The 19,173-nt window shown below is 41.9% G+C and overlaps 2 protein-coding genes across 2 annotated transcripts in view; one reads left to right on the top strand and one right to left on the bottom strand.

The window, feature by feature from the left end:
- Nucleotides 1–247: 247 nt before the first annotated feature.
- Mblac2 (metallo-beta-lactamase domain containing 2) lies at nt 248–18,245 on the bottom strand. The gene is made up of 2 exons (XM_036207020.1): nt 17,348–18,245; nt 248–2,076 (listed from the first exon to the last, which is right to left on the bottom strand). The coding sequence occupies exons 1-2, from the start codon at nt 17,799–17,801 to the stop codon at nt 1,691–1,693; spliced, it is 840 nt and encodes a 279-aa protein (XP_036062913.1). The 5' UTR covers nt 17,802–18,245; the 3' UTR covers nt 248–1,690.
- Polr3g (RNA polymerase III subunit G) overlaps nt 18,137–19,173 on the top strand; it is a 36,160-nt gene continuing 35,123 nt past the window's right edge. Inside the window, exon 1 of the mRNA XM_036207021.1 lies at nt 18,137–18,481. The gene's annotated coding sequence lies outside the window, so the exon portion shown is untranslated. The remainder of the gene's footprint in view (nt 18,482–19,173) is intronic.

The following is a 19,173-nucleotide window of genomic DNA, read 5'->3' as shown; positions in this document are numbered from 1 at the left end:
GTGTGTGGCTGTGTGTATGTATGTGTGTGGCTGTGTGTATGTATGTATGTGATTGTGTGTATGTATGTGTGTGGCTGTGTGTATGTATGTGTGTGGCTATGTGTATGTATATATGTGATTGTGTGTATGTATGTGTGTGGCTGTGTACATGTATGTATGTGATTGTGTGTATGTATGTGTGTGGCTGTGTGTATGTATATGTGTGGCTATGTGTATGTATGTGTGTGATTGTGTGTAAGTATGTGTGTCACTGTGTGTAGGCCTGGCCTGTATCTGTGTATGTGTGCACTCACACTCGTGAATGTTTGCCTACTGAAAGAATAAGAAAACCTGAAGAACCTGGGTGTTTGTAGGGTAAAATGTTACATAACTTGACAGAAATAAGAACTGCTGCTTTTTCCTAATATTAAAAGATCTGATTTCCAAAAGTTGATCCCTTTGGTCTAGAATATCAGTAATAGGATGTCAATAATAAAAATGTAGTGGGAAACTGTTTTAAAAACTTTTATGAAATATTCCAAAAAACTTTTTGATAAATGATTATTAAAAGCACCAAACCCAAACACTTTACCTAGTGTCACTGAATAGAGGTTGAATGTTTCTTATGATGTCTGAGCACAGACTTGTTTGAATTCATGACAAAGAACACTGAGCAGGGACAGGTGTTGTGAATCAGGATAAGAAGGCCATCTGCACTAGTCAGTAGATAATACATACATACATGGCAATTAATTAAAAAATTCTTCTGTGGTACGTATACATGTCATATCAATCCAAAGAATGGTTTACATTAAGATGCCATAGATATCAAGAATTGTTTTGGTACTGTAAAACATGACACAATACTGAAGTTGCTATTTAACCAGAAAAATTTTGTTTATATTAGCTATTAATACTAAAATAGGATATAATAAAAAATTATTCTCAATGTGTATATTTTCAAATTTGCCTGACAGTGTCCTTTTAAGAAATCTGACAATCTGAAGTTAGGTTACATACGTCTGAATTTCACTTTCATGACTGAAAATATTACTTACACTAACAAACAACAAACAGTAGTGTTTTACTGAAGCATTCTGCAGTTTATATTTAAAGCTTTGCAATAAGACAAAAAATTCATTGTACTGTTCATAAGTTAAATTATATATCACGTTATGTCTTATACAAAGAATAAGAAAAAATAAAAAAGAGGCATAAAATCCAGGGTCACAAATATAGGATGTTTTAGCTGTCATCCTAACTGCTAATTCATATTGAGTTCTGCTTATTTTTAAACCCAAGAAACTTTATCTTTAAATAAAACATGGACACAGAATCAAGTGTGAAGAGCAAGCCCAGAACTCCATTTGGTTCCCCCTAGGCATCCCAGGAAATACACTAAGGAAGAGCATGGGCAGGTTTTGCGCTGCGGTGAGTGCATCCTCGCTGCCCAGATCACCCCCAGCATTTCCAGAGCAAACACTCTGAAATGACAGCACTGGCCAGCTGGCTTCTTCCTTGGAAAAAAGAAAAACATACAACGCTAAGACAGCTACTTTTTTTTTTTTTGCTTCCTCATTCTTAATCCTCTTTTTCTCTAATATACAATATGATTATACAAAACACACTTTTTGAAATGCTCACTATTAAATAACACAAGGGAACTGAGTTAATTTACACAGCTAACGCCAACAAAAGATCAGGACAGACACTAAGGGGAGATCCTGGAGTTTGTCACACGGAGGGCCAAACTTGCCAGAGACCTCATGGCAAAAGTAGACACTTTGTGGCATATTCCAGCTTTTGAAATGTAGTTAGAAGCTAAACGAAAAAGCCTTTCAGCACCAAAGGTATTGAAGTGCCCAGGAAGCACCTTCTCCACGAGACCTGAGTCCACTAATTCTATGAGACGTTCACAAGTCCCAACATAGTCACTTATCCTGCTGTACGGGAGCCAGTCAATCAGGGAGCCGTCATACACCACGTCGCCACTGAAGAGAACCTTCCGGTCTTTGTCATGTAAGCAAATACTGCCTCTCGAGTGACCTGGCATGTGCATGACAGTGAGCTGTCTGTCGCCAAGGTTGATCACATCCCCTACAAATAGAAACAGAAGATACCAATAAATATATTACAGTGTACTTGACTTTCATCATTGAAAAATAAAAAACAAAAACCAGAAGTGCATGAAAGAGGTTTTGAGGAAATTATGATGGCATTAGCTTTACTTTCATTCCACGATTAGTTTCTCCGTGGGGTCGGGGCACGGGTGTGTACATGTTCATGCTTGAATATGTATGTGGAGGTCAGAGGTAGATGTATCTTTATTGCTTTCACCCTTATTTTTTGAGACTGAACCTGGAGCTCATAATTAGGCAAGATTAGCTGGCCCGTGCTACATGGCAATTTATAGATCAGTAGAAATGGGTTGACTTAAGATAAAAAAACTAGATAGCTGGGGGTTGGGGATTTAGCTCAGTGGTAGAGTGCTTGCCTAGCAAGCGCAAGGCCCTGGGTTCAATCCTCAGCTCCACAAAAAAAAAAAAAAAAAAAAAAAAAAAAAAAAATTAGATAGCAAGAAGCCTGCCACGGCCAAACAGTTTAATCTGTGTGTTTATTTTATAAGTGGGCTGCGGGACTGCCAGGGCTTGGCGGGGGCTGGAGAGAAGCACTCCAGCTCCACCTACAATCTCAGCACTTGAGAAAACGAGGCAGGAACTCTGCCATAACGCAGGGTTAGCTTGGGAAACAGTGATTTCCAAGCTGACCTGAGCTACAAAGGGAAAGCCGATCTCAAAAAGACTGAACTAGATCTATAAATAACTTTATCTACTGAACTAAACGTTTTTCTCTGAATAATTCTTAAAACAAGAGAAAATTAATCAGAGTACAGAAGACTAAGACAATACTTATTAATCAAGTTAATATAATTGATATATATGAAACACTTTACATCTAGAGAGATAACATTCTTCTGACTATATATGGGATATTTATTTGTCTATAATGCTAAGACATAAATCATGCTTCAATAAATTTAAAAGGAATAAAATCATGCAATTGTATAAATAAATAATCTGACCACAATATAATTAAAGCATTATTAGAAATAACATAACTAGAAATATTGATAATTCATAATACATCTTAAATAACTAAAAATAGTAACAAATTAAAAAGATAGCAAAAATGAATATGGGAAATATCCACAGAAGTAGCCACCATACTTCTACCCAGCTTATGAAGTAAAAAGGTAAAAATTAAGTATCCTGGGTTGAAGTAAGTTGAATGAAATCAAAACACACCAAAATTTGTGGAGACTGGTAAAGTAGTATTTAAAACTGCCTTAAATGCTTACTTTATAAAGTATTAAGTATTGCGATAAATTTCAAAGATGCTATCATAAGAAGGTAAGAGCAAATCTAACACTGATGTGTACTAAGAAAGAAGCAATAGCTGGCTGAGGGTTTGAATTAGTCACAATGCCTGCCATAAAAGTGTGAGGACTGGAGGCTGGATCCTCAGCACCCATGTCATAAAGCTGGGTATGGTTGCACACACTGGGGACAGTGCACAGGATGAGTGGAGACAGGGGGGTTCCTGGAGTTTTCCAGCCAGCCAGCCTAGTCAACTGGTGAGCATCAGGTTCAGTGAAAGACCCTGTCTCAAAAGATAAGGTAGAGACAAACTGAAGAATGCACTTAATGCTGACCTCTGGCCTCCATTCATATATACACGTATACATCTAACACAAATACATGTAAAAACTTTTAAAAGGATGATAATGAGGAATGTAGGAAATGGGGCCAGAGAAGTGGTTAAACAATTAGGAGAACATGCTGCCCTTGCAGAGGACCTGGGTTAGCTACTCAGCACCAATATGGCAGCTGTAACTTTGATTCCAGGGGAGCTGATACCCAATTCTGGCCTCCTCAGCATTAGGCATGTAGTGCACATATATAAATGCAGGCAAACATTCATACACATAAAATGCAAATAAATGAATCTTTTTTATATAAAAGAGCATCAGGAAAATAAATAGAAAAGAAACCTCATTAGAGAAAAACCAGGGGAGACAAATTGGTTTTCGAAAAATGCAACAGAATTAATATACCCTTATCTAGGCAAATCAACACAAAATTGACGAGAAGACACACTGCCAAAATGAAGAATGAAAGAGGGGAAGATCCTGAGTGTAAAGACAGTACGAGGATAGCAGCTTAGAAGCTGTCCTTGTACAACTGGATAAATGTGAACAGTCAGGATGAGAAAAAGCCCCTCTCTTCCAACAGGGAAAGAGGGGAAGTGCATCAGAATCACAGAAGGGGAGATGGGCAGCTGGGAAGCGTGGGTGAACACAGTGATGGGTGAACACAGTGATGGGCGAACACAGTGGGAAGTGTGGTGAACACAGTGATGGGTGAACACAGTGATGGGTGAACACAGTGGGAAGCGTGGTGAACACAGTGATGGGTGAGCACCGTGATGGGTGAACACAGTGATGGGTGAACACAGTGATGGGTGAACACAGTGGGAAGCGTGGTGAACACAGTGGGAAGTGTGGTGAACACAGTGATGGGTGAACACAGTGATGGGTGAACACAGTGGGAAGCGTGGGTGAACACAGTGATGGGTGAACACAGTGATGGGTGAACACAGTGATGGGCGAACACAGTGGGAAGTGTGGTGAACATGTGATGGGCGAACACAGTGGGAAATGTGGTGAACACAGTGGGAAGCGTGGGTGAACACAGTGGGAAGCGTGGGTGAACACAAGAATGCAGCAACGCCATTAAGAAGCACAGGCCCTAGCAGCCCTTTATACAGGACAAAACAGAGGAGTCTCCAGCCTCAGCTCACTTCCCTTGTACCTGGTTGGAGCAAACACTCAAAACTCATCAAACTGCTGCTCTTAAACACACTGTTTTCTGCTTTGTTGGTATTGTTGTCTTGCTACTTCGGCTTTTAAAATTTTGCTATTTCATGGGCTATGATCAAGACACCAAACCTAAGAATCCATTAGAGAGAAGACAGAACTGAGATATACACTAAAGGCATAGAAAATCTATTCAGTGGTTTATAGCATAAAGTCCCAAAATCTAGATGCATGGACATCCAAGCACAGTGGACATTTAGAATCTCAAGCAGAAATGATTAGAGAAGAACTCCTCTGTAGCCAAGGTGCTATGGTAAAGGTGCCAAGAACACACAACAAGGAACACTATTAAAGCTGTAAGAGAAAGATGTCCACTGACATTCAAAAGCAAACACAGAAGAATAACAGCAGGCCTCTCAACAGAACTAAAAGCTGCAAGAGCATGAAAGATATATTTCAAGCCCTGAAGATGGATAATATCTAACCAAGATATACAGCAAGGCTATCTTTTAAAATCAGCAGATGAACGTGTTTCAAGACCTACACAAGTTAAAGAAATTCATTACCACCAAGCCAGCATTGCAGACTATATCTGCATCCTAATCACAGAGAAGGAGTACAGGATAAGTCGCTATAACATGGTAAACAGTACATTTACAACAGAAACCAATGAATGAAGACAAAATAGGCAATGATCAATCATATCCAAATTTGCCAACCCTCAAACCCTTAACTGATACAGGGGAGAAAGAAAATAACAAACAACACAATCAGCTGGGAAAACAACCAAAGGAAAGAGAGAAATTAGCAAACTCTATATACTAACCTAAATGTGAGTGATTTTAACTCTACAATTTAAAGGTTTGTAATAGCTGTTTGGATAAAAAATATGATTGAACTATTTGTTATCTAAAAGAAACACACCTCCCTGATGAGCATGAAAGGCTGACAATCGAGTGCCCAGCAAACGGAAGCTGGCCTAGCCATGCTTGGATTGGATAAGACAGACCTCAAGCCAAAATTAATCGGAAGTGATAAAGCAGTTCAGTACATATCAGTGAAGGGAACAATTAGCCAAGAAGGCAGAATCATTGTAGCTACATATGCATCAAATATTGAGGCTCTCAATTTATACAACAAATATCAACAGACATAAAAGGACAAGTGAATCCTGATAAAGGAAGGGGATAGCTTCATATATCACCTCTTTAGAGAGGTTATCCATAGTAAGAGTCAATAAAGAAATGTCAGTATCTATACTATAGGCCAAATGAACAACTATGAATATTAATCTTTTCTGCACACATTCTTCTAAGCAGCCCATGAAACCCTCTCAGACATAAATCACATTTTAGGTCATAATGTGAGTCTCCACAAATTAAAAAAAAAAAAAATTAATTATTGCATCTTAACAAATCATACTTGAGTAAAGCTAGAAACCAGTAACAAGAGAAGACAGAGACTATGCAAACAGATGGAGGACTAGAAAACCTGTTTTTAAATGGCTAGTGGGTTAATTCTACATTGAGGCTAGAGAAATAGATAGTCAGTGAAGCGCACTAGCTGCTCTTCCAGAAGACCCCTGTTCTGTCCCCAGAACACACATGGATACTCACAGTCATATCCTGGCCCTGTGTGGGTGCACAGACACATATGTAGACAAGACACCCATGTACACAAAATCTTGAATCTTATAATTGAAAAAAAAAATGAGAGCATAGCAGCAAAGGAAGTTCTAAGAGGAAAGAGCAAATAAATATGAGCGATTACACCGAAAATTAGAGATCGCAAGCATTTAATGATGCATAACAAGATCTTTAAAAAACAAGAACAAGTCAAACCCAAGAGCAGTAAATGGAAAGAAATAGAAAAGACTGGGGCAGAAAATTAATGAAACAGAAACCAAAAGAATAGAAAGAATCCATTAAACAAAAGACCAACTCTTAGAAAAACAAAATAAACAAGATCAATTAACCCTTTGCCAAGTTAGTCCAGAGAAAGACCTAAATCCATAAAGTTACAGATGACAAAGGGGACATTAAGAAGACACCAACCGGGGCTGGAGAGATGGCTTAGAGGTTAAGAGCACCGACTGCCCTTCCAGAGGTCCTGAGTTCAATTCCCAGCACCCACATGGTGGCTCACAAACATCTGTAATGATATCTGATGCCCTCTTCTATATACATAATAAATAAATAAATCTTAAAAAAAAAAAGACACCAACAAAATTCCCAAGATAATTAGGGAATTTTTGAAAACACATTTCAAAAAAACACAAATGACCTGCCAATCTTTAATCAAGAAAATATAAACAACTCAAATTGGTCTATAAAGCCGAGGTCAGAGCCATAATAAAGCATTTCCAACACCAAAAGCTCAGGACACTCACTGCTCATGTCTACCAGGCCTTCAAAGAAAAATTAAAGTCAACTCCTTGAAGTATTCCACAAGAGAAGAACACTTTCAAACTCATCCTATGAGCTGCTGCTACTCTGACACCCAAATCAGATAAGGACACAATATTGAAAGTATAGATCATTTCCCTGAGGAACATACATGCAAAAATCCTAAATAAAATACTTGCAAATTAAATTCAAGAACAGCCTCAAGGCCCACAGCAGGCCCGGTGGCTTTCTCCCTGCCTGATGTGTGCAGATCAGGATGTAAAGCTCCCAGCTCCAGCTTCTGTGTCATGTCTGCTTCCCATCATGATGACCACAGACCCCCTAAAAATGTAAGCCCCCAACTAAATGCTTTCTTTTGTAAGAGCTGCCTTGGTCACGGTGTCTCTGCACAGCAATAGAACAGTAACAAAGACACAGGGTCTCATTATGTAGCCCTGACTAGCCCAGAATTCCCTATATACACCAGGCTGGCCTCAAACTCACAGAAATCTACATGCTTCTGCCTCTCAAGTGCTATGATTAAAGACATGCACTGGGTCTTCAAAGAAATATTAATTATGATTAAATATGAAACACTTTCAACAAAGCAGCAGGATACAAAATTGACAAGAAAAATCAGCAGATTTTTATATGCTAATAACATACTTATGAAGAAATAAATCAGAAAACACATATAATTTAAAAAGTAAAATACCTAGAAATAAACCTAACAAGTTTAAAGACTTCTATAATGAAACTAAAGGAAAAAAATCTGAAAAAGACATAAGAAAACAGAAAAAAATGTCCTATGTGAATTTCTTTTCCTGACAAAAGCAACTGAAGAAAAACAAAAGGTTTATTGTAGCTCACGTCCAAAGTCCAGCCTATCACAGCAGGAAACTCAAAGTAGCAGGAGCTTGGAGCATCTGGTCACATCACATACCCAATCAAGAAGCAGAGAGAGATGCATGGCTGTGATTGATGTAATAAAAGTTGAATGGCCAATAGCTAGGAAAGGGTTAGGTAGGACTTCTGGGACAGAGAGACACTGGGAAGGGGTCATCAGGAGATGTGGAGGAAGCAGCATGGGCAGTATAGAGAGATGAGGTAACCAGCCACATGACAGAATGTAGATTAAAATAAATGGGTTAATTTAAGTTATAAGAGCTAGTAGGACAAGCCTAAGCTAAGGCCAAGCTTTCACAATTAATTATAAGTGTTCATGTCATTATTTGGGAGATGGCTGGCAGGACAGGAAAAAGACTCACGACAGAGATAAATGAATGCAGTTGCTGCTGATCAGCTACTTCTCCATCTTATACAGCCCAGCATTCCTCAGCCCAAGGAATGGTCCTGCCCACTATGAAGATGGACCTTCCCACATCAATGAATGTAATGAAAATAATCCCCCACAGGTATGCCCAGAGGCCCATCTCCCAAGTGATTCTAGATTTTGTCAAGTTAATAGCACCAATTAGAATCTCCCACGCTTAAGGACTGCAAGAGTCGTGATATGGTTGTATTACGAAGAATGACCTACAGATTTAATGTATCACCATCAAAATACAAGTGCCATTCATCAAGATGCTCCTTGAGCTCCCTTCTGAGCCTAATTTTTCAATTCCTTTATCAGTAAGACTAAGAACCTCCAAAAGGGAAATCACACTAAAGGATACAAGCCAACTCCCAAACAAACGTATTTCTTTTCATAAAAGGAATCAAGACACGGAAACGCACTCCTAACTCTCCATCACAGACGTCATAATGAAACTTATTTCATATGGTAACTAAAACATTCAATTAAAAAGGGCAGTAAACTAGTATTGTTTACAATTTAAGCCTACCAAATTTCTAGCTTAGTTGAAATTGTGTATCTTCTAAAAGGCACAACTATTCAAAAGTACTGCAGGGGGGAAAGTCTTAATTGATCTATGTCAAGCAAAGAAAATGATCAACAATTTAAAAACTCCCCACAAAGTCCAGTCAGGGCTTGGAGCTTCACTTGTCACTTCTGTTGGTCATTTAAGAATGAGATAACGGGTTGGGGATTTAGCTCAGTGGTACAGCGCTTGCCTAGCAAGCGATCCTCAGCTCAAAAAAAAAAGAGAGATAACAGAGATCCTACATAAAGCCCTTCAGCATACAGATGAGGGGGAAAAATCTTTGAAAAACATTTACCCTAACTAGAAAAAATCAATATGAGAAACAAAGCAACTCGAAATACCGAAACTCTTAACTAAATGAATCTCCAAGCCTTAAAACATGGGCAAATCAAATTCAGCAACTTACGAACAGGATAATAACCAAAAGAGTTTACCCTAGAAAAATTTAAATTTGGGGGGCAGTGAGATGGCTCAGTGGAGAAACGTACTTGCTACCTGAGTGAGATTCCCAGGACCCACATAGTGAAGGAAAAAATTGACTCCTGCAAGGTGATTTATGTTTCTACCTGTGTGCCTTGGCCACAATATCTCTCTCTCTCTCTCTCTCTCTCTCTCTCTCTCTCTCTCTCTCTCACACTCACACACACACACACACACACACACACACACACACGCAAACAAATAAATGTGATAAAAATTTAAAAATTGGTTTAATTTGTGAGACCATATAGGTTTTATTTATAGATAAGTAAATTAACTATAATAAATTACTGTAACATACTATATTACTAGGGTAAAGGAGAGTTGGGCATGGTAGCTTGCTGTGGAACAATCCTTTTCTACACTATGAATATTTATTACTCTCATTGGTTAATAAAAAGCTGGGCAGAAAGTTAGTCAGGAAAGCCAAACTGAAGATGATGGGATGATGTCAAGAGTCACCTGCCAGACGTAGAGGGAGCAGGAGATGAACATGCCACGCTAAATAAAATATCACCACATGGCAGAGCATAAATAAAGAATATGGGTTAACTTAAAATGTAAGAGCTAGTTAGTAATAAGCCTGAGCTATCAGCCAAGTATTTATAATTCATATTCAGCCTCTGAGTCAGTTATTTGGGACTGGGCGGTCAGGACAGGAAACGTCCATTTTCAGTAGCTCACATCTATAATCCCAGCACTCAGAGATTGAGGAAAAAGCAAAAATTTAAGTCTAGTTTAGGCTACACTGAGGAGGAGGAGGAGGAGGAGGAGGAGGAGGAGGAGAAGGAGGAGAGGAATAAGGGGTGGAGGAGGTGGATAGGAGGAGGAGGTGAAGACGAGGAGGTAGTTGGTGTGGAGGAGGGGGAGGAGGAATCAGTCATGAAATTTTCTCAAAGTATACATCAAAAATGTTATGAAGCCCTCAGCAAACTTCCAGCAAAGCAGACACAGAAGGGTGGTCCTGCGCTTGACAAAAATCAACAGTAATGACCAATGTTTCCCTTCTGAGGCAGGGGCATGACACTCAAGACCCTGCCAGTGCAATAATCAGGAAAATGGAAGTAAAGTCACAATTATTACCAAAGAAAACATTCTGTCTTTGTTAATAGGTGATACGACCTACTATAGAGAAATCCTATGCTGTGGGGTCTCTGTGACCATGGTGGAGAGAAGAGTAACAATCTGTGAGATGTAAGGAGGTAGGAGGGTTCAATACAACTCAGTAGTCATTGTTGGTTCAAACTTGGAGAGTCTGACTCCAAGTAGTTTATTTTAGGCATATTTAAGCATAGCAGAATTTGAGGAAAAAATTTCTGGTGATAATGAACTCAATCCCTATGTGCACAACAAAGCTTAAGACAAGATTACATCAAAATTCTTTGTAATGTACCAGTGACATTTTCCATAGAGATGGGTTGTCTAGATTAACTAAGGGAACAGGATGAAGATAAGGGTCTGAGGAAGGATAGGTCATTGACCGTGACAAACAGCTCAGGATTGATATGGCCTCTGCCACAGGGTAGTGTAAAGGCCACCAGGAACATCCATTCCCAGCCTTCTGTGCAGAAAACAGAAGGTTATACATCTCTTTCTTTAAGAGGCAACTCTTAAGTGTTTAACATTCCTGGTTTCCCTAGTGCTTATCTATAACTATGCAATAAAGAAAAACCAAAGAACTGTGAGAAAGAGAAAGGTTGGGATGCTATCTATAAACCAGTGATTCTCAACCTTTCTAATGCTGTGATCCTCAAGTTGTGGTGACTCCAACCATAAAATTATTTCATTGCTACTTCATAATTGTAATTTTGCTACTGCTATGAATTATAATGTAAATATCTGATATGTGACCCCTGTAAGAGGGTTGTTCAACCCCCAAAGGAGTCGAGCCCCCCTCCTATAAGGATCAGGTGATTACACACACACACACCAAAACAAAACAAAGAAAGAAAAAAGACTATTTCTATATACTACAAAGAACAATCAGAAAATCATTTTAAAAAATTCAAAAGAGCACCAAAAAGAATACTCAGTCAAGAGAAATATGTTCACAGACAGGCACAATCCCAGGCACCAGGGAAGGGGGCTGAGATAGGAATGTCGCAATGCAAAGCTGGCCTAGCTTCCTGAGTAAGCCAGCCTGTAAAATTTGATGAGATCTTGTATCAAAATATAAAAATGAAAACGAAAAAACAAAGGAGAGCTGGGATATAGGTCAGTGGAAGAGAATTTGCCTCGAATGTTTGAGGTCATAGGTTCAAGCCAAAGAAACAGAGATAAACTGAAGACCCACTGTTACATTAATACTGCCTTCTGCAATGGTTGCAACAGCCTATGGGGCTACCTGAATCTGAGAACTACTTAAAATGAGGTGCAACTAAGATGAAAATTTTAATTTTAATCTGTTTTCATTTCAACCTGTATTATGAGAGTCACGTGCGGTTTGTGGCTGCTATGTTTAGTGCAGATTCACCACAATTTCAATAAGAATGTCAACATGATTTGTGGAGATGGGGAAGGCAGTGTGTGTGTGTGTGTGTGTGTGTGTGTGTGTGTGTGTGTGTGTGTGTCTGCCTGTCTGTGGGTGGTGGGTGTCAAATAAGAGCAAAGACTAAAATGCCACAATGAAACCCATTTCTTTGTATGCTAATCATAAAGTTAATTTACAAAAATAGACATTAGAGCCTTTATAACTTTCTTTCCTAGCTCCAACTTGGACAGGTTTTCTAACAGATCAGTTTGTACATTTCCCAACTGAGAATAACAACAGTTCTTGTTATAACAATATTTCTATTGATTTCTACATCATTAGCTTTTCCTTCTCTATCATTACACATATGCATTCCTCATCTTCTCACCACAGCCATCAGAAGTGAGATCCCTCTCTGCCTGTAAATGATTGCATCCGTGCACCCACTCCACTATCCTGACACTTGGTTTTGATTCTCCTTTCCATTAGATTATGTTATTGTATTAGTGCCTTCCTCTCTGTTGGCTTCATTCCCGCCTTCTAAGGGGTGTATCTCTGTGGTTTCCTAAGTAACAGGATGTGGGAAATGCTTTGTGAGCACTTCACTGACAGTGGGATGGATGCAAAGTTCTAAGATGGGGACGATTACTACTCAAAAGCAAAATGTCTGCTCTAATCCTGCTCTGATCCCAATATTTGACCCTTGTTTAAACTTCTGGACCTGTTGGGTCTTCTTTTATCTCCATGTTCTGATTTCTTTACTATGTGCTTGAGGTGGATGTATTTTCATCCCCTAGCTGGAAATCCCGTGGGGTCTTTCAGTCTGAATGCACCTCTTATACTTGTGGGTTCTTATGTTTTTGGATTACTTCTGCACTCTATTGCTACCTCATCTGTATGACCTGCACCTATCACCCCAGGACTGGCCTTTCAAACTGCTCCCTACTTACCTAGTCTTACACACACAAACACACACACACACACACACACACACACACGCACACGCACACGCACACGCACACGCACACGCACACTGTAGGTTCCATTTTATCTATCTGCTTTTTGTACCTATATCCTCACTGTCTACAAAGTGAACTGTTATGGTTTAAATTCCCTAAGCTCCTTGTGGATGGTGTTGCCATTGATCTTTAAAGCATCCTTGTTGCCTCTCTAGTAGCTTTGCTTATTTTCAGACAATGTTGATGATAACCCCACCTCAACTTCCAACTTGATTTATGCTAAATGTAAAAATATTTGATCTTGTGTTAGGATCTTTGGACAGAAACCTTGCCAGAAATATTCCGCTTGAGATACCTATCTCTCAATGAGCAGCATCTTTCCTATCACCCTCAAAGTATTTGGTCCAGTTGTCTTTTCACACCTTCCAAAGGCTTAAAGCACCACACACCAAAAGTTTACAAAACTTTTCCAGCTCCCAAAACATCAGGATTTACCACTGACTGGGATTGGGAAACCGGGGTCATAATCTCAGTTTCTAATCAGCATAGTTGATCTCCAGCAAAAATCTTGGCTGCATGTTTAAGAGCAGGAAGGAAAATGGCACTTGAAGTACATACACAGGGCCTCTGGAGACAGGCTTAACAGTAGACAGATCTGGCCAGGGATGGCAGATAGTCTCCATACTGGCATCTTCAGTCTTTCCTCAAGGGGTCAGATGTCCCAGATTATAATTTTCTAATTTCCTACCCCCAGGAACTGAATGGGGGAAGGCACTCTTTCAGAAGGGCTCTGTGGTTTTAAGAACTTCTTACATGCTTACAACCTGCTTCACCTGTGTTAGTTTTCCCTTCATCCCCACTGAAGTCGAATTACCAATGTGAACTGAATTGGCTCTTGAGACTGAACCGTTCACTCAGTTCCATCTAATTTCCACCTTAACCAGTTTAGATTCATACTTCACGACACAGTCTCCTCATGGTAATGCTAGTTCCATGCAGGAGGCATGTAGGTCCCTGCAGGAGTATTAAATACACAGTTGTCGCTTCAAAGAGAGGGACATGTAACCTGTCTTCTGCCCAGGAGGCTGGGAACAGATGTGGTTAACAGCCTGGTGACTATCTGTGTGGTCAGGACACAGTGGCTCCCCAGACCCTCATCTTCATTGTTGGTCTCATGAGCGTGTTTATCTTCAATCTGTTTCCTCTGTTAACCCACAGAACGGATCCTTAAGGAAAATGTCACTTGTACTGCACAAGAGTCTCAATGTAGTCATTTCTTAAGCTTTGTTGTGCACATGGCATTGAATTAATTATCACCAGGAAACTTTTCACCAAATTGTGTTGTGCTTAAATATGCCTAAAGTAAACTGCTAGAACTTCAAACTCTGGAAGTGTGAACCAACACTGGCTACTGAGTTGTGTTAAACAGAACTGCCTCATCTCTCCGAGATGGACATTCTGCTGGCCTTGGTGGTCACAGAGACACCCACAGTTCCAGGAGGTCTCACGAGGGGTACAAATTACATGCCTGTTCACCTTGTTCTGGTAGATGCATTTTTTGTTTTTAACTTCGATAAATGATGTAAGTCTACCTGAAACCACTACTCTGAGGTAATTTATCTTGATGACTTTAAGCAAACTGTTTAGATAGGGATAAGGAGGACAAAGGGACAAAAGGAAAAATCACTTGAAATTGAATCACTGGAATACTGTAAAAAATATAGACAGTGATATGTTCTTGTTAAAAGGCTGGGGCTCCATCTCAGGTCCATTGTCCTCATCTTACAGAAAGATACTATTTCCCTGTTAGAATTGTTTTCTCTCAAGGCTAATGCACTGGATGAGATAGCTAACCTCCTTGACCTTCACTTAGAAGGTAGCTTTTAGGTTAGAGATACAGTGCAGATTTATGCTCTATCAATTCACTTAACGAAATGTAGTAAATGATTTTTGCCCACTTGTACTCTAACCAGAGCTGTTCTGTTACAGCTACATGAGTGTGTGTGTGCAAATATATATGAATTTTTAATATAAATATCTTACATCTCCTTCCAGACATCTGAGCTGTGTTAATACCCAGTTAGCAGCCCACATCCTTCAGAAGACAGGAAATTAATATTCTTGAGATGAGAGATCAGATGCTGCTCGAGAAGGGGAGGCATCCTTGTCTTAATGAGAAGCAGCTTTCCACACACCATCCTGTCACCATCAAAACAAGTCTCAAAGCACCACACACCAGTAGTTTACAGTACTTTTCCAGCTCCAAAAATGTCAGGATTACCACCAACTGGGATTTGGGAAACCTCCAGTTATAATCCCAGGGTCTAACCAGTCTAGTTGATCAAGGCAGGATATTTAGCCATCTTCTCTTTGCCTTAACAATAACCCTACCAGTCTTAGCCACACTTATGTCTCAAGCTGTGTATGTGGCTGTCTACCTGCTGGAGTAGGGCTTTCCTTCTACCATGTGGGACCCAGGGATGAAACTCAGGTTGGCAGGCTTGGCAGGAAGTGTCTTTACCTATCCAGCCATCTCACTGGTTCCCCACTGTTCTTTTTCCCTTGACTTCCTATTGCTGGCAATAATAAAAAGTAAACAAATAAAATATTTGTCTTTTAAACAATTTAATATATTTTAATGTTAATGTAAAATATTTTGGTTTTTTGAGACCTGTTTCCTCTGTGTAGAAAGAGGGTATTTTTAATTTTAAATTCTTTGGTGGCTTTGAACTTGCCTCAGCCTCTTAAGTGCTGAGATTATAGGCTTGTGCCACTTACCTTTCAAATTATTTTCTTTTTCTTTCTGGAACTCACTATGTAGACCAGGCTGTCCTCAAACTCACAGAGATCTGCCTGCCTCTGTTTCTCAAGTGCTGGGATTAAAGACATGTGCTACCACACTCAGCTAAGTAAATATCTTTTAGGTTGCGTGCCAGAGTTTACTTTGACTACCTGTCAAGGGCTTGGAAATTTTAACCCTGAAACCATCATTTTTTAAGAAGAAATATAGTAATAAAAATTATCTAATGTAAATGTATATTTTAAATCCCAAACTGTCAAAGCAGTTTTTAAAAAAGAAATCTTCAGACTTAAAACTTTAATGAAGGGACCTGTTAGTTGGGTGTAAGGGATTAGAATTTCATGCTTTTTAATATCATATATTATATCCCTTGGGATAAATGCATTTTTGTAAAATATTTTATTATTTACATATTGTTTAGTTCTTAGTAAGAACCATTATAATGCAACTGGATTTTTTTAACATTACAGAGGAGTGTGTAGGCAATTAAAATGATTAACGCCGAAAAAGTGACTTGCAAAATCTACTCACAATTATCATATCTCATGCGTAGGATTTATGTGTGTTATGTGTGCTTTCCTCTACTATGCCTTGGGTCAGGCCCTAGCTTTGATCATGATTCTGTTCCATGGACTCTAGGCGAGACAATTTAATCGGGGGTCTCTGGCCTCACTTCACAAGTGTTATGTGAATAAAATTTAAAAATAAATCCTAAAAAGAGAATATGAAATTAACCTGCCAAGTACTGTTGCTGTCACTAATTGGTCCAATTACTGCAGTTCCTGCATGGAGAGAAGGGGGTTTGGGGCTACTCTATTTTGCTCTGTTCTATCAATTTCATCGGACCAAAGAGAATGAAGTCTCTGCGTTAGCACTTACTGGATCCACCGGAAACGACTCCCTTATTGGTCTTTCGTAGGCCTTGCTCTCAGGCAGACCAGATATTTGTCATTATCTGCTCTCCTACGTCTGTGTTCACTGTCAAGCTTTTCTTTCTTCTTGTGGGACAATAATAAGGAAACAAACCCATCGGAAAGGGATGGATGGATGAAATGATTCGAACCACGGCTCTCTAGCTTTCTAAGCCTACAGGTGGGACTCCTAGGCACTCGGAGGTGAGCACGCACATGAAGCAGCAGTTTTCAAAGCACAGAACATTAACACTCCGTTCACAAGGTGCCATTCCTTAAAAGCCTACTCGTTACAAAAGCTGGAGATGTTCGACCCGTGCTTGGGGAAGACAGGAAAATCTCCAGTCACAAGTCTCTGCAGTGTTACTACTGTAGCCAACACAGAATTGAATGGGGGTGGTGCCAGCCACACAGTTGCAGAGTGCATCTCCTGGCAGAGAAGGCTGGCAGGGCCTTGGCTCTGCTCAAACCGGCGTTCACCCAGCAAAGGGTGAGACACACTGTACCCCAACAGTGCCAAGGTAGCCCACGGAGGTCTGCAACATGCTGCACACGCTCCCCAAGCCCCTCCCTCAGCGACAGCGCGCGCCCGCGGGGCCCATTACCATCCTGCAGAATGAGGGTGGGCTGCACTGCCTGCACTCGGAACTGCCTGGCCCTCCAGCCGGGGCTGGGGGCCCGCACCACCTCGCTGTCAGAGAGCCAGGTCACGGTCTCAAAGTTGTCCCCGCGAGCCAGGGCCTCGGCCTCGGCGCGGTGCACAGCCACCTGGTCGAACTGGTAGAGACCGCCCGAGTGATCGAAATGCACGTGGGTGGCCACGGCCAGCAGCGGCCGGCGCCCCGCATCCTCCTTCGCCCCGCAGTCCTGCAAGAGGCCGGAGGAGTAGAGGTACTCCGGGAGGCTGCGCAGCCCCAGGCCCGTGTCGATCACCACGTCTTGCTCCGAGCCGCGCACCAGCCAGATGTTGGCGCGGTTGCCTGACTCGTAGAAGCGTTCTTGAATCCAGAAGATGCCATCACCCAGAGACTTGTGGGCGTACCACTCGAGCGCGGACATGCTGCTGCGCAGGGGTGCGGCCGGGAGAGGTGGGTGTGCCTCCCACGGGCAGTCCGGGACCCGGCGCTGCCGCAGTGTGCGGCGGCGTACCACCCTCTCAGCCCCGGAGGAGGCGCGAACGAGGGGCGGGGACGCGGAAGGGAGCGCGGATAGGACGCGGCGACGCTGCCCAGATCGCCTGCTCCCGCGCCCTCTCCTCGGATCCGCAGCGTGCCAAGGCTGCAGCCCAGGCTGCCGCAGCTTCTGCAGCCGCAGCGCCAAGGCAGTCACGCAGGCCGCTGCCGTGGGGCAGAGACGCGGGGCGACGCTGCCCTGCTCCGGGGTCCCACTGCAGAGGCTGGGAGTGATGCGTGGGAAGCCCAGGATCGCCCTCAAACGGGCAGCGGGAGCAGCTCACTCGCCACCGCAGCCCGGAGCGAGGCCCAGCCAGTTGGAGGCTGACTACGGTGCCTGCCAAGGGCTAAAAAGCTCCTTGCCGGGGGTGTGGCCTCGCCGGGGGTGGGCGGGGCGCCAGGGCTCGCCGAGCGCGGTGGCCCAGCGCAGTGGCCGCGTGCAGGACCCCGCGCGCTACTGGGGAGGTGGAAGCCGCGGCTCCTTGCTGGCGCGGCTGTCGACAGCCTTGCTGGCACCCCTGCCACCTCGGCTGCACAGCGTGCCCAAACCTGAGACTTTGTGAGCAGGTAATGAAGTTGTCCCAGATCGGGCTGGAGGTGAAGAGGGTAGAAGGGAGCTGATGGGGCACGTGGAGAACGTGGTGGCCAGGCATCCGGAGCCAAATTCATCAAACCTTTGGAGCGACTTGGGAGGTAGTCTTACCTCTCCAAAGCCCGCTGCTGCCTTCCAAACCCTTTAAAGTCTTGGTAGTCAGATCTTCCAGCCTCCTCTTGGAGGTGTTCGTAGTGAGCTAGAAGGAGTTTATGCTCTTGCGGATGCTAGAGAAGACTTAACAAATCCGGTGATCCTACTGTTTGTTCACGCACTGGTTCGGCGGCAGACTGCTGCTAAGGCGTACTATTCCGCTTCTGTTTTAACTGTTGGCACCCTTGATAGTGGGGAAAGGGGTTGTTGATAGGATTTTTCTAAAAACAATTCTAAATCCCCGTCATGATTTGTACGGTTCTTTGCACTTTGAAGAGAGCAGAGAAAGTTACCAGAGCTTAACTAATGAAGGGCGGAGCACTCTGAGGGGACAGGAAAAGTGGATAATGACTGGGTGTGGCCTTACCAGCCACGGAAATCACCCCTACTGTTAACATGGAGTCCCTATGCTCTTGTCCCAAGCCCTAGCTAGCTGCGTCTATTTAAGATTCAGAAATTCCCTTGGGAAGTTGACTAACCTTCAAAAATTACAGAGACCCACGGGACAGCATTA

This window comes from Onychomys torridus, chromosome 15, assembly GCF_903995425.1.
Source record: "Onychomys torridus chromosome 15, mOncTor1.1, whole genome shotgun sequence".
NCBI classification, from domain to species: Eukaryota; Metazoa; Chordata; class Mammalia; order Rodentia; family Cricetidae; genus Onychomys; species Onychomys torridus.
Note: the sequence above shows the minus strand (reverse complement) of the source record. Positions and strands in the feature narration are given on the sequence as shown.

Coding starts and splice junctions, on each gene's coding strand:
- Mblac2 (XM_036207020.1), bottom strand. CDS start 17,801: ATGTCCGCGCTCGAGTGGTACGCCCACAAGTCTCTGGGTGATGGCATC. Junction 2,077..17,347: donor CACCCTCATTCTGCAGGATG/GTAATGGGCCCC, acceptor TTCTATTTGTAG/GGGATGTGATCAACCTTGGC.